The sequence below is a fragment of the Rhincodon typus genome, chromosome 13 (genome assembly GCF_021869965.1).
Source record: "Rhincodon typus isolate 14 chromosome 13, sRhiTyp1.1, whole genome shotgun sequence".
Lineage (NCBI taxonomy): Eukaryota > Metazoa > Chordata > Chondrichthyes > Orectolobiformes > Rhincodontidae > Rhincodon > Rhincodon typus.
Genome location: NC_063344.1, coordinates 42,371,987 through 42,387,473, shown reverse-complemented (window position 1 = coordinate 42,387,473; position 15,487 = coordinate 42,371,987). Strand labels below are relative to the sequence as shown.

Here is a 15,487-nt window from a genome sequence, read left to right as displayed (position 1 = left end):
TCCCTAACTCCCCACCTACACTCACCTTTACTGGCTCCATCCCCGCCTCTTCGACCTGTTTGTTTCCTCTCCACCTATCCTCTCCTCTATCCATCTTCTATCCGCCTCCCACTCTCTCCCTATTTATTTCAGAACCCCCTTCCCCTCCCCCTTTTCTGATGAAGGGTCTAGGCCCGAAACGTCAGCCTCTCTGCTCCTATGATGCTGCTTGGCCTGCTGTGTTCATCCAGCCCTGCACCTTGTTGTCTCGGATTCTCCAGCATCTGCAGTTCCTACTATCTCTGTCCTTACCTGAGATGCTCACATCACATGAATAAATAGGAAAATTAACATGTTTTGAGAGTGGAAGGACTGAGAGATTTTGGACATGTCTGTTAATGGAGGTGGCAGGGATTCTTCAGCTGAAGTGCTCATACGTGAATAGTTAATGAAGACCTCTAAATGGAAACAAGTATTGAAACCCTCCCACTTTGTTTTCATAATATAATCTTTAGCTTCATAGCATTTCTTTCATCATGTTGAAGATGTTTATGCAGTGTGTTGTTTCCAGTACAAAATAGAGATCTCTAGCATGCAGGAAATCAGTCATATCAGACTGTCTTTGCAGGCTGAATTGCAGGAGCCTGTACAGACTGTGCAGTAATCAGATTGATTACTTGATAATTCCAGTGACTGATCTAACAGGGATCCATTTATAATAGAGATCTGACTAGAATGTGATTAACATACCAAACATAAAATACTGAGAGAAATCATGAGTCACATGTAGGGGATAAGTTCTTGTCCCAGAGCAGCTAAAAAACCACGATCAGTACTGAGCCCAAGGATGACATTATGTGGAGGACATAAGTGCAGTCAAGCACCACTGGACCCAGGTGATGTTTTCAATCTCTACAAACCTCAGATCTTTATGCTGCTGCACCCCAATATCCATGGGAAATATTATAAAAGTGAGCAATTATACTGTTTTTTCAAGGTGTTTTCTCACGTGAAGTGAATAGAAAAGGGTATATTTCATGACCTTGCACTCCCAGTGAGAGTGGTGCTCAAGCATTATCATTGCAGACTGAAAATCAACATATTTCAAAGTATTCAAAGATGAAATAGTTTAGAATAGAATAGGAATTTAGTGTCATGTATTTTTTTTTTCAAATATACAGTGAAATTTTTTTCTCAGTCGCCATACCATGAGACTTAAATTAATGAAAGAATTCTTAAATAAGAAGAAAAAAAAAGTAAAAGTTCATCACAACTCAATTAATGGGTGCCTGGGTTTGGGGTAAGCTGGAAAATTGGGCCGTAACCGCCATGCAGGGCCAAGCCAAGACCACCTACCACATCAAAACAAGATCTCCAAGCCGGAACTAGTCCTCCACACTAGGCTGTTGGAAGACCCAGACGTCACCTCCAAAGCAAGGATGAGACCTCCATGCCAAGATGAAACCTCCGCACCAGGACTCGACCTTCATGCTGGGTTGCTGGAATACCCGGAAGCCACCGAAGAAGACCTCCATGACAGGACGAGACCTCCAGACCAAGACCACACCACCTGGACAAAACTACTGCATTGCGAGACTGCCACCAGCACACTGCCCGAACAAGACTGCCACACTGGGAGACTGTCCTTTCTGGGTGAAACCGCCATACCAGGAGATGCCCCACCAGACGCCAGGCCTATACCATCATTCTGGCCTACTTGAAGCCTCCTCATCACTGGGCCTGGGCCAGGAGAAAATATCTTTTGCCAACGTCATTAAAAGAAGGTGAAATGCTATAATAAATGCAAATGTCAAAAAAGAGCACAGAAAGAAGAGAAAGTGGACGGAATAGACGAGCTCTGGGCTCTTGGGCCGAGGACCCCACACGTTCCATTGCTACTCCACTGCCATCTTGAAACAAAAATCAAACATGATGATTACTTATTAAAGAGACCAGTCACAGTGTTTATAATTGTGTGGTGTATTTTCTTAACGCAGCATTTATCAGAAGTTAGATCGTGTATGCTTATATGGGAATTTTACCTTTATTTGCTTTTCATTGTATTTGTTCTTTTATTACTTCTGGCTATGTGTTCTTCTGCTTCAGTTTAGTGACTCAATTAAAAGACACCTTTGACAGCAGCATTCCACTGGAGTATTAGCTCAGATCAGATGGTTAAGTTTCAGGATTGAATCTTGAGCTCGATATCTGTGGTTAGCAGTACTACCACTGAGTCATGCTGATAGTTTTAGGTAACCATACAATAATAAAATGTTCTGTAATCACATTTATAGCATAAAATTGACAGAAACACAATAAGAACACCACTATGTAACTACCCTAGATGACAAATGACTAATTCTTTAGCAGCTCCTTCAGAATGTACTAGCTCAACCACCTAGAAGGACAAGGGCAGCAAATAGGAATACTGTGGCCTTCAAGTTCCCTTCCGCTATTATTGGGTCAAAATCCTGCAACACTCTCTTTAATAACACTGTACCTATGCCGTGTGGATTGCTGGGATTCAAGAAGACCACCATTTGCTCAAGGACAATTAGAGACAGGCAACAAATCTGACCTTACCAGGCAAGTTCACATACCATGAATAAATTTTAAAAATATTATAGAATGATTATTGAGCATAATTTTTTTATTTCATAATTTGTCATAACTGATAAGAGTCAAAATTGTACAAGTTTCAAATGTATAATATTCAATGACTGTCATATTATCAACTCAATAAATAAAAGCAGAAAATGCTGGAGATACTTAGTAGGTCTGTGGAGAGAGAAACAGAGTTAACATTTCGAGTCCACTATGATTCCTCTTTGGAAGATTACTCTTCCGTTCTGAAGAGTCAAAACATTGTTCTGATTCTTTCTCCATAGATGCTGCCAAACCAGTTGAGTTACTCCAGTACTTTCTGTTTTTATTTCAGATTTCCAGCATCTGCAATAATTTGCTTTTACTGATAAATGAATAATCAACAGCATTATTTGCAGGTTTTATAGGGTTTTATTTCGCTTTTCTTATAAACGTTACTGGAGCATATAGCTTTACCAATACCAAAAACAAATAATTTTATTTGACATAAAAAGGACTTGCATTAGAATACAAAATGTGAACAGATGAAAATAGATTTCACGTTGATACTGTTCAACAAAACATGTAATTTTAACCAGGATTTGGAGAAGCACCAACTCACTTACTACAATCATACTAACTCACACTCAACATTGGAATGTCTGCCTTCTCCTCACACTCTTAATAATGTATTGATCTGGAGCACAGAAAGTGTCTACAACGTTTAGGTATGCTATAAGTAGATCGTCCTAAAAACAGATAATTGAGTTTACAGGGATAACGTTCTTGAATCCAAAAGTACAGGAAGATCCAAAGTTTCAGTGTTGAGTAAATTAGTGACTTGTGTGCTGGTTTCCTTCTCAGTAACTATATTCTGAACCAGCAAACTATTATCTGGAAAGCCCTCTATGGCAGGGCATTGACTTCTTTTCCTACTGTTTCAAGTTTCCGTTTTGAGAGAGTTAGAAGACTTGCCCCAGCCTATTTCGAAGTTAAGACTGAACTTTCTTCAGTGGCTGCTAAATGAAGGGTGTCTCAAGCTATACTAGCAGCCCCACTTGATAAAGAATCATAATAATTAGGAATCATATAAACTGTGTCTGCAATCTCTTTTTCACTGAATCTAGCATTTGGTTTGTCTCTTACTCTAATTCTTGTACTTCCTGAGCCCCAGAATTTAGTGAAGGATGGCCTGAAGTTTCCTGGCCTCAATCATAACAACCATTTGAAAGGAACGATACATGTCTCAGGTATCCATGGTAACTTAGTTTGTCTGCAATTTCCTTCAATCTTTGCACAATAAAAATCATCTTGTAGCTAGAAGACAGAGTGTGGTGGCGAGGGTTGCTTTTCACTCTGGAAGCATGTGACCAGCAATGTACCACAAGGATCAATGCTGAGTTCACTGCCTTTCGTCATTTACATAAACGATTTGGAAGTGAACATAGGAGATATGGTTAGTAAGTTTGCAGCTGACACCAAAATTGGAGGTGCAGTGGACAGCAAAGAAGGTTACCTCAGTGTACAATGGGACCTTGATCAGCTGGGCCAATGGGCTGAAGAGTTGCAGATAAAGTTTAATTTAGATAAATGTGAGGTACTGCATTTTGGAAAGGCAAATCAGGGCAGGACTAATACACTTAATGCTAAGGTCCTGGGGAGTGTTGCTGAACAAAGAGAACTTGGATTGCACGTTCATAGTTCCTTGAAAGTAGAGTTGTAGGTAGACAGGGAAGTGAAGAAGGTGTTTGGTACACTTGCCTTTATTGGTCAGTGCATTGAGTATAGGAGTTGGGAGCTCATGTTGTGGCTGAATAGGACATTGGTTAGGCCACTTTTGCAATACTGCCTGCAGTTCTAATCTCCCTGCTATAGGAAGGATGTTGTGAAACTTGAAAGGGTGCAGAAAAGATTTACAAGGATGTTGCCAAGTTTGGAGGGTTTGAGCAATAGGGAGAGGCTGAATAGACTGGAGCTATTTTCCCTGGAGCATCAGAAGCTGACAGGTGACATTATAGAGGTTTATAAAATCATGAGGGGCATGGATAGGGTAAATAGACAAGGTCTTTTCCTCGGGGTGAGGTTTAAAGGTGAGAGGTGAAAGATTTAAAAGGGACTTAAGGGGCAACTTTTTCATGCAGAGGGTGGTGCGTGCATGGAATAAGCTGCCAGAGGAAGTGGTGGAGGCTGCCACAATTACAACATTTAAAAGGCATCTGGATGGCTATATGAATAGGAAGGATTTAGAGGGATATGGGCCAAATGCTGGCAAATGGGGCTAGATTTATTCAGGATATCTGGCCAGTGTGGACGAGTTGGACTGAAGGGTCTGTTTCTGTGCTGTACATCTCTATGACTCTATGACTCTAGCTCCACCACATCACCTAAGAACTATCTATATTCTTCACTTTGGGGCACCTAATTTTTGTACAACTACAGACTAAAGTGGTCTGCCTTTACACTTTCAAATTGTAGGTAGTCGGACCTCTGCATCCAATGCGTCATCCTCCGCCACTTCTGCAACCTGAAATCCGACCCCACAACCAAAGAGATATTTCCCTCCCCACCCCATCTGCCTTTCGTTGGGACTACTCATTCCGCGACTCCCTCGTCTGCTCCATACTCCTCACCAACCCCATCACCCCCGGCACCTTTCCCTGCAACTGCAGGAGGTGCTAGACCTGCCCCTACATCACCCCCCTCACCTCCATTCAAGGCCCCAGACAATCTTTCCAAATCCGACACGGGTTCATCTGTACGTCCTCCAACCTGGCCTACTATATCCGTTGCTCCCGATATGGTCTCCTCAACATCAATTAGACTGAGCGGAGACTCAGTGACTGATTCACAGAGCATCTGCGTTCTGTATGCTATAATCAACATCACCTTCCTGCTGCTAACCATTTTAATTCCCCCTCCCACTCCCTTATTGACATGTCCATCCTGGGCCTCTTCCAGTGTCACAATGATGCCAACCACAAACTGGAGGAACAACACCTCATATTCCACCTCGGGAGCCGACAGCCCGATGGCTTCAACATAGAATTCACCAGTTTCAAAATTTTCCCAACTCTGGGGTCATCCCATGTCCAACCCTCCCTCTCATCCCCACTTCCTTGACCTGACACAACCTGTCCATCTTCTTTCCCACCTATCCACCCCACCCTTCCCACTGACCAATCCCCACCGCACCCTACCTGCATCCACCTATCACCATCTCACCTACCTTCCCCCAGCCTCACCCCCCTCAATTTATTTCTGAGGTCCCTTCCCCCTCCGCAGTCCTGATGAAGGGTGTAAACCCGAAACGTCAACTTACTTGCTTCTCTGATGCTGCCTGACTTGCTGTGTTCCTCCAACTCCACACTGTATTGGCCCAGGTTTCCCTGTGTGCTGTTCTATATTTAGGCACATCCTCAAATGTACAGCTGGCGGTCCCTACCTCCACCACGCTTCACTTTGGATATTTTTCCGACCTCTGGATTTGGATTGCTGAGCTGGCCACATGGTTTAATATCATTGGTCTTCAATTCAGGCCCTTGTTCCCTGCCTCCAGTTTTGTGGGTCTGGTTGCCATTGCCACCATGTCGTAATGTGAGATTTCATTATCATGAATGAACAGCAACAAGCTTTATTTGACAGAACTATACAAGGCAGATTGCAAGAGAGGACAATGTTGTATAAGGCAATGGTTCTGAAAGGGTTAATGTTGAAGACTACATGAAATGCTACACAATCTGATGATATCATAAAGACTTGGATGAGAGAAGGTAGAACATCTCAGAACCTTGAAGAGGACAGTCCTGTTATCCTAGATCTCCCAATAGTCTAGGTTACAGTGTTTCTTGTTAATTAACTTGTATGTGATTGCTATAATGCAACATCGTGTTTAAGACAGGATTCTCTTCCTGTTAGAATTTTTAGTTGTTTTTATCTATCATTTTATACCAAATACGTCTGCTTCTTCAACTCAGAAAAGGGATTAATAGCAATAATTTATTCCACTGCATGTTGGCAGTGGTAGGCATCTTGTGCTCATAAAACATGGTGATGGGGATTGGAAATTGATTTAGCTGTAAAGAACACATTCCACTGAAACGAGAAGAAATTTCCAATTAGAGCTTTAAGGATGACTTGGACAGTCAGTTGCACAAAATGCTGAACAATCAAAATACCTGGAATAGTCAAACTGTGACAAGATTCTACAGGTGAGAATCTGCACTGACGGGAAGAAGAAAGTACTTCCAACGTGGTAAGACAAGCACAGCAGGAAGTTTGAGCTAAAAGCCACGTTGAGCTGATACACTAATCACAGCTGGTAGTTACAGATTGCATCATGTACTATGAAATGTAGGAACACTTCCTATTAGAGATCAGCAACAGAGAATGAATGGACAGCAATGGTTGCAAAGTGAAAACTGTAATAAATAAAGACAGTTACAGGCTGCAAAGGTGAGAAATAGAAAAATGAATACTTAACAGCTCAAAGTGAACATTTCTGCAATAATGAGTAAGGCACAGCCACAGTAAGGAAAATCAAGGGCCATAGAAGTAATTTAATCCAAGATTACAGTATTGGGAATATTGTAAAGCCAGAATTAAAGCAATGCTTCAATCAGAGTAGGAGATCTATTATTGAGGTTACAGTTAAGATGGGAAGGATTTAATAAGGCTGCAGAGCCAGAAATCAGGCAGTGAAGCTATTAAAGGAGATCTTGATTAAAATTGTAAGACAATGCATGTAGTTAGAAGCACCATGGATAGAATGAATTATCCAAGGATAGGTGTTATGCAATGCAATTCATCTTTAATGCTGCAGGCAAAAGAATTTCTTGGTAAAGTCAGAGAAAATTATGGGAATTATTTATTAGGCCAAAAAAGGCAGGAAATTATCAATTTTTCTCATGATAAATGTGAAGCTTCCATTTTATCTTTGGAAGGGTAACCACTATTTTGGCCACAAAAGCACAGGAAAACCCTCCAGTAAGCAATACGATGTGCAGCAAGCTATCCACCATAATGGATATTTCTATGTACAATGGTTGATATACTTAAGCTAGGGGTAACAGATCTGGATATGGGACCTTAGCAGGACAGGTTATGGTCATTTGATATTGGTAGACCAGCAGCAATCATGTATTGTTGATACAGTTGAAGGAGTTGTACGAAAGAACTGTAGGAACCTTTTCTCACTGCAGATCAATCATCCATCAATAACTGATTGGGATCATTGAACTCAAATGGGAACATCTCAACTGCAATGACTTACAGACTGCAAGTAGTCAAAAACAGAGCCAATAGTCCTCACACCAAACAGAGAACATCCTGAAAGAATTGTGAAACCTCCAGGTCACCTGAATTTTCAATTTTTCAGATACTTGAGGGGGAGATGCAGTAGTAGTAAGTGTAATTACAGACATGAACGTAGAAACATTAATCATGGGAGTAAAACCTTAGGGGAGATGTTGCATAAAGTAATGGTTCTGGAAGAGTTTGATTCTTTGATTGATTTGTTTATTGCCACATGTACCGAAGTACAGTGAAAAGCTTTGTTTATGAGCAGTACAGGCAGATGATAGTAAGCAAGGATGTACAGATCAAAAAGACTTAGGCAGAGGCATACAATTACATTGCACAGGGCATGCACTAGATGGGGTCAAAATTAGTGGGATCAGCATTATTTGAGGTTAGAGAGTCCATTAGAAGAACATTATCGATAGCTTTTACAGATTTAGAAGTTAGGTTTAAAAGTGTAGAACGGTTATAAGAAATGTTAGAGTTAGTCCTGGTGTAGAGAGCTCTCAAGGAGTTGCATGGTGTCTCCACCATCTTGGACAATAATATGATGCTAAAGACTGCATTAAGTGACACCCAGACTGATGGTATTCGAAGGACTTGGGTGGGGAAAGACAGAGCAGGTTAGGATCTCAAAGGCAGCTGTACTGTTATCGTAGGTCTCCCACTTTTATTCACATATATCCACATTACAACCACATTATATTTTATCTGCTATGAATTTTCCCACTCTCATAACCTGTCCAAATCAGACTGAAACATGTTTGCAACTGCCTCATAGCTCACCCAGCTTTCTTTTGAGATCTTCAAGTAAGGAGGAAACCAATGTTCCAATGGAATAAATGGGGTTAATAGACTGCCTCTTAATTTCTGACATCTAATCTGGCTGAAATGATGGAGTAGAAACCTACCAGCTAACTATACAGATTTCACCTCAAAGAAATTTGTTTGATTTCAATCCTATTTCTAGTGGGTATTCATCACCACCTAATTTAACATTAATTGGCACTTACTAATCGGCACTTAACTTCATATCATTCACAGAAAAACCACAGATAGTTCCTCTAGAATGGATATACTGGCCCTGGAGCAAGTCCAGAAGAGATTAACAAGAATGGTCCCAGGAATGAAAGGCTTAACAAATGAGAAACATTTGAGGACTCTGGGTCTATACTCGATGGAGTTTAGAAGGATGAGGGGGGATCTAATTGAAATTTACAGAATACTGAACAGTCTGGACAGAGTGGAGATTGGGAAGATGTTTCCATTAGCGGGAGAGATGAGGGCCCGAGGGAATAGCCTTAGAGTAAAGGGATGACCTTTAGAACGGAGATGAGGAGAAATTTCTTCAGCCAGAGAGCGGTGAATCTATGGAATTCATTACCACAGAAGGCTGTGGAGGCCAGGTCATTGAGTACATTTAAGATGGACATAGACAGGTTCTTGATTGTCAAGGGGATCAAGGGTTACAGGGAGAAAGTGGGAGAATGGGATTCAGAAACTTTTTAGCCATGATTGAATGGCAGAGCAGACTCGACTGGCCAAATGGCCTAATTTCTGCTCTAATGTCTCATGGTCTTATCGAAATCAAAAATGATTTTGATTGGTTAGGTGTGATAAGATGTATTCTTCTTAGGTTACCTAATGGGGAAAAGTGAAAGGAATGTCACTTGTATCAAACTGTGCTGTATTTGGCCTGTGAATCTTTACAACAACACAAAGTTCTCAAAATGGAAAATATTCCAACATCTTTTATTTTGATGACCTCACCTGTCATAAATACATTCAACATTTGAAATTTCTAGGAAATAGATTTGACAGAATAATACGCTACCGAGGAAGATTAGAGTTGAAGGATTTAAATTAAACACAGATGAAATTAAAAATCTTGCAATGTTAAACTTTATTCCATGATACAAGTACACTCATTCCCACATTCTATTTAAGAATACCAAATTTAATTGTACATTTTTTGCCTGAACAAGCATCTCTTACTTTATAACATTAACATTTATAAAAATAGCAAAAACAAATGGTTTACTATTAACAGTAAAAGATTACACAACTGTTGATTTTAGAAGTACATGCCGTAATTACCACAGTTTCTTTGAATGAGGCAAACCATAGAACAATGGAATGGGCATCCACTTGATAATGTGGAAGATTGCCTAATATACATATCAAAAAAGAATTAGACTAAATCTAATCTGGGAAATACCACATTGTCAGGCTCCTCCCATTGTGAGAAGTGTAGAACAGTTATATTCTTAGCCCTTTCACATCTCTCCTGATTAAATGGCTGCCAATTTGCTACCCCACTTTATACTGCTAGTGAATTTGTACTGCCACCCACTTTATACTGTCACACAATGTCAAAAGTAGCCCCAAGTGGTTTTGTCTTGAATAAAGTGGCTAGCTAATTTTGATTTTACATTTGCTTTTGAGAACTGAGAGACAATTTCATCTTCGGTTGTTCAACCATCACTAACTAACAACGTGCAGGGCAAATATAGGGAAATTCCCTATCATACAAATCAAATGTCAATGAGGATGGACCTGCCTTATTTTCATTTTTACTAAAACTCTAAGAGAAGACAAATAATTATTTTAGTGGACTGCAGCAAGGCTTCAAATCAGTGCTAGGACAGATAAAACTTAATAGCTCCTCACAAGACTTAAACCGGGGGGAAAATCCCACTAAGATGTGTGAAAATGCAGTCACTTTAAAAAGGTTATTTTGACCTGGGCTTTTTTTGAAGAGAGGTTGTAAAGACAGAGGCGTTGAAGAGTCTAGGGAGTAACAGTTTAACAATGGAAGGGGAGTGGCCAGTTCTCTCATGTCAGGATTTTTCTAGGTTTTTTTTTAATGTGTAGCAGTCACAAAATGTTTTGAGTACCAGAAGTGTTGGAAGCTTCAGTAAAGGGTTCCTGTGACTTTCTCTGAAATCTCTCTCTGGATGTTGTTCCCTCCTGCCCACAGAAATCTGTGTTTGAATTTACCTTTCTACCAAGGGTTGTGGTTATGGGATGTTACTATGTTGGAACAGTTAATTAGTTAAGTTGCTGTATCGGGTCGGTTAGGTTTCCCAATAGTTAAGTTACTGTAAATTCCACTTTCTTTTGTTCATGTTTCAACTGTAGTGTTTAAATAAATTTTATTTTGCTTAAAACCGAGTGGTTTGACCAGTTGCGACACACCTGGAACACTCACTTTGTATCCAGCTTTAAAATAGGAAAAAGTTAGGGTCTAGGCTACCTTCTTAAAATATTTTAAAGAGGTCTGGCCTGGTCCATAATAGATGTGAGCTCATTTAGAACTCACGGTGAGTTAAACTTCTGTTTATAGCAGCAATTTCTCTGCCATCTATACTTTTGATCTATTTTTGAACAGTTAGGCCAACAACAGAATGGAAAAATTAGATCTCTGGCCCCAGTAGCACCCCTCCACGACCCTCACATGTGTGATTCCAAACGTACCTCTCCTCTGTGATGTATCCTCCATGCTTTTGTATTAACAGATCCCTTTCCCTTCTTTTAGAAAATTTGTCTGGGGTAAAATGAAGTCCTTGTGTTTCTCAGGGGATCCCATTGAAGTTAGAATGGGTGATTAGGACAATCCCTACCAATGTTTGTGTTCAAAAATAATTTCTCTTTATAGAAACACAGATCTAAGTAATAATCATTTTGAAATAACACTTCAACCACTCAGTGGAATGTAGAACATTCACAAATAATTAATTAAAACACACTAAAACTGACTTAAGAAGAAGCAGTCAGCTATAATCTGAAAACTACTATTTTATTGGACAATTTTATGAATGGTTTAGCATGTTTGAAACATAGTCCTCTTTCTCCTATTTCAACAAAGGAATTTAAATAAAATTAACTCTGTTAAGTGATTAAAAGAAGAATTTAAAATTAGCATGTCAAGTACTAGTCTAACCACTCACAATAAAGTATGATTTTTGTGTATAATCATTTGATCAGTATTGCACAGTACAAATAACAAAACTGAGAAAAATATATTTTGGACATCTGAATGGCGATCATTATGAAGAAAATACTCCTCAAAAAGAGGTAGACTCAGAAGAATCTCTCATGCTTATGATTTTTGCAAGATTTTTTCGAATTGCATCCCAACCTAGATGGTGAGAGTACTTCTGTGCATTCAGTGCTGGGACTTGCACTTTTGTTCCTACTGTCTCAGTAAGAATTTCTTCAACCCTGTAATAAAAGAAAACTTATATTAAATAAGTGAAATTTGCATTTGAAATGAAACATGAATAAGTAAAATGCTGAAATGCCATTTTTGGATTACCCAATATACCACTTGTCATCATCAAAGCCCAGAGATCTTCCTGGAACTCCCGAGCGGATTCTCAGAAATACTGGAACTCGTCGTTCTAGAAGCAGTATGGTGGCTGCAATCTGAAAAAGATGACTTAGCAATTTAATTTCTAATCCACGGACTGTTCCTATTAATATCATTTTAGGCTCTAATCAAAAGCAAATCTTAAAAATTGGAGAACGTGATTACAAATCCTGGTCCTCCCCCTCATATCCTCACCAACATTCACATCATTCCACAGTAATCCAACTCCATATCAACTCAAAGGTAGTAGAGTCCTAATTTCATGACAGAAATAACTGAATCTATCAACATGCACTATTATCAAAGTGGAATTTGCACAGCAACTGCTACCATCCAAACATGTCCAACTAAACAGTGGATTCAGGAAGTTTCTGGCTGAATTATCCCGCTCCTACAAAAGCTTTACTGCAACAACATTTTGTTGAAAGATAATGAGTTTTAAAAAATGGTATTAGAAGTTGTAGACTTTACTCATTCGAAACCCACCAAATGTGGGGCCAGATAACATTAGAGCTGCTGCATTCCAATGTATCTTAATATCTGCCAAACAACTTCTTTGATACTGAAAATTAACTTTCAGAAGAATGAAAACTCAATATTTTGGATTTAGATCATTGTTTAAGGTAGAAATGATAAAAATTAAGTGTTGAAATAATTATTTTTGCTTATTCTTTCTGTCTGAATTATCTCTTTCTTCACCTCTAATTCACTTCCTGTAGGTGACATTATATTATGTTCAATATTCTAATTTACACTTCCTGATTTGGACTTTTTAAACTTTGATCCTGACTGGAATTTGGTAAGCTGGGAGGTCATGCAGAGTTTTAGACAACCTGCAGTTTTGGACTTCTGACTTCATAGCGTGTTTTTGTTTTATTTGTAGGATCCTGATCAAGAAGTCAGCCTGATCAACAATTTGGCTTTCAGACAAGGCGGGAGCATTCAGGCTGTAGAATCAGGTAAATAGTTTGCAACTTCTGAAAGGAGGAAGAGTGAATATCTGTTTGGGAGGGGGGATCCAAAGGAGGAAGGCAATTTTGTGGAAAGTAATTTTGTCTCCTATTAAACATGCTAAATGCAGTAAGGAAACTCGCCTTCTTCATGAAGCTGCACTCACTTCCCTTCAGCTACTGTTTCTTTTTGAAGGCAGAGAAACCTGAGCAGCCAGGGTAAAACTTATAAAATAACTCAAATCTGAGACTGCAGGTCTCTGTCAAATATTTAAATAGCTCACCTGCCTTCAGGGAGTTGGTCGCCCATTCATTTTCCTGCCTCAGTTAAAACTGGAACCAGGCTGATTCGAGGCAGAATAGGTAATATTTGAGACTTTTAGAATTTCAAAATCTCATCTGACCCCAACCATAGGTTTCAGGGTTAAATTTCACTCCAATATGTCTTAGTAAGGATTGTTCAATCTGATTTGTTAAGGAAAAAAATAGTTGCTTGTTAAGGTTTTGACTTCTCAGTGGAAGGCATCATTGCATTCTGCCTTTTGAATAATTGTAAGTCCCAGTGCTGCCAAAGTATGTGGAAAGTCTGAGGACAAGTACAAATGCAATGAAGAGCCTACGCCTTTCGTTTCCTGCCGACTACAAAACCTGTACCAGTATATATCTACGGAGGGAATAAAAACCAGGAACACATTCATATATCATTATAAACGGAAAATATTTGGTTAAAGTTTTCTGCATTCTTAGAATGGCAATACAGCTTATAAACAATAATAACATGTATCCAGTAAACTGTATTACCTAAAATGGTGAAAACAGGATTTTTTTTCCCTTTACAAACACAATTATGTAACTCAGCTGATTATTCAACCAAGGGTGGGGTCCACATTTTATATGCACAGGCATATTGTAACAAGATTTAAGTGATGGCAAAATAGATGATTTGTTAGACCTTGGAACCATAAGCTAAATCCAATTGTAGAATACCCTGCTTCCATTCTAGCTGTGATCATCTGTATCGGTACACATTAACGATTAAACACACCAGCTTCCTGATTGTGACAAACTAGCACTATAACATAGAGTGCGTTGGAAGAGAATTGATTAAGAATATGCCACAATTTTGTCTGTTAGCACTGCACTATTAATCAAATAATTGTGGTCATTTTATATATGAGTGCTGAACAATATTATTTATTTAGCTGGATAATAAGTAAATTCGTACTCAGGGTTTTTATGGTCCAGTGGTAGTGTCCTTACCTAAGAGGCCAAAGATCAAGTCCCACTTGCTCCATAGATGTGCCATAACATTTCTGAATAAATTGATTACAAATATTTAGGCATGGGGAACAAATGTGATATTGCAAAGTAGGTAAATAATGCAAAAAAAAAATTTGTACCTATACCAGACTGGACAATTCCAGACATGCTTATTTTCTCTGCAAAATGGCTGTATAATTGTAAATCAGGCATTGAACTTAGCAATTTCAAAAGACATTAGTTGCAGATGAGGAATTCCCTCATGGGAGAAGACTGGAAAAATCTATTCTAAGTTCTGACAGGACGTTCTTCATATTGATTGAAATTTTATCAAAATTGATTAACTATATTGTATGCTTTCTCAGGTAAATTAAATATCATGGTACTTATGTTTAACTTGCAGAATTCATCAATTAGCCTCTGTAGACTACTGATTCAAATACCGCTCTTTACACCCATCTCTGTATTATTAGAAATGGGCCAATGAATTTGATTACTTCCTACACAGCTGCTTATTACAAATGTCTTAACTGCATTTATAAAACATAGCTTACCTGCACTTTCCAAAGTTCCTCTCTTTCATATGCAATTCTCCAATATGTGTCATCCATCATTGCAATCAACAAATTTAACAGTAGAAGATACACAAAAATCATGTATAGAACATATCCAATGTATAGGATACTGGGAGTTGGCTTATCATATGGAACAGGAAGATCAATTAAGCCCATCATTAGCTCAACCGTGGTGTACATTGTCATTGGAAAATCCCGGAAATATGGATAATTTCTCAAATCTAGAGTCTGAAACATGACATAAAAAGCTGTAGAATAAAGACAAAAGACAACACCTTGTGAGGTTTGTTTTCAATTGAAATGTCAATAGTGAATAGTGTAGCATAATAAATTTTAGAATGTTCTATTGGATGAAAAGGAAGGGAAAATTTATACACAATAGCTGAGGCCTATTATAGTGGAAATGTGTTCATTGACAATGGAATATAAACACCTCCATATTATAACTTCTGATGGAACTAGAAAGTATTCAT

The 15,487-nt window shown here is 38.9% G+C and overlaps 1 protein-coding gene across 1 annotated transcript in view; it reads right to left on the bottom strand.

The window, feature by feature from the left end:
* Nucleotides 1-11,924: 11,924 nt before the first annotated feature.
* The window catches only part of LOC109923947 (transient receptor potential cation channel subfamily V member 6-like), a 39,573-nt gene continuing 36,010 nt past the window's right edge, over nt 11,925-15,487 (bottom strand). The window contains exons 13-15 of the mRNA XM_020523975.2: nt 14,994-15,262; nt 12,176-12,285; nt 11,925-12,081 (exon numbers count right to left, since the gene is read on the bottom strand). Coding sequence (XP_020379564.1) covers nt 11,925-12,081; nt 12,176-12,285; nt 14,994-15,262 — 536 coding nt within the window. The remainder of the gene's footprint in view (nt 12,082-12,175; nt 12,286-14,993; nt 15,263-15,487) is intronic.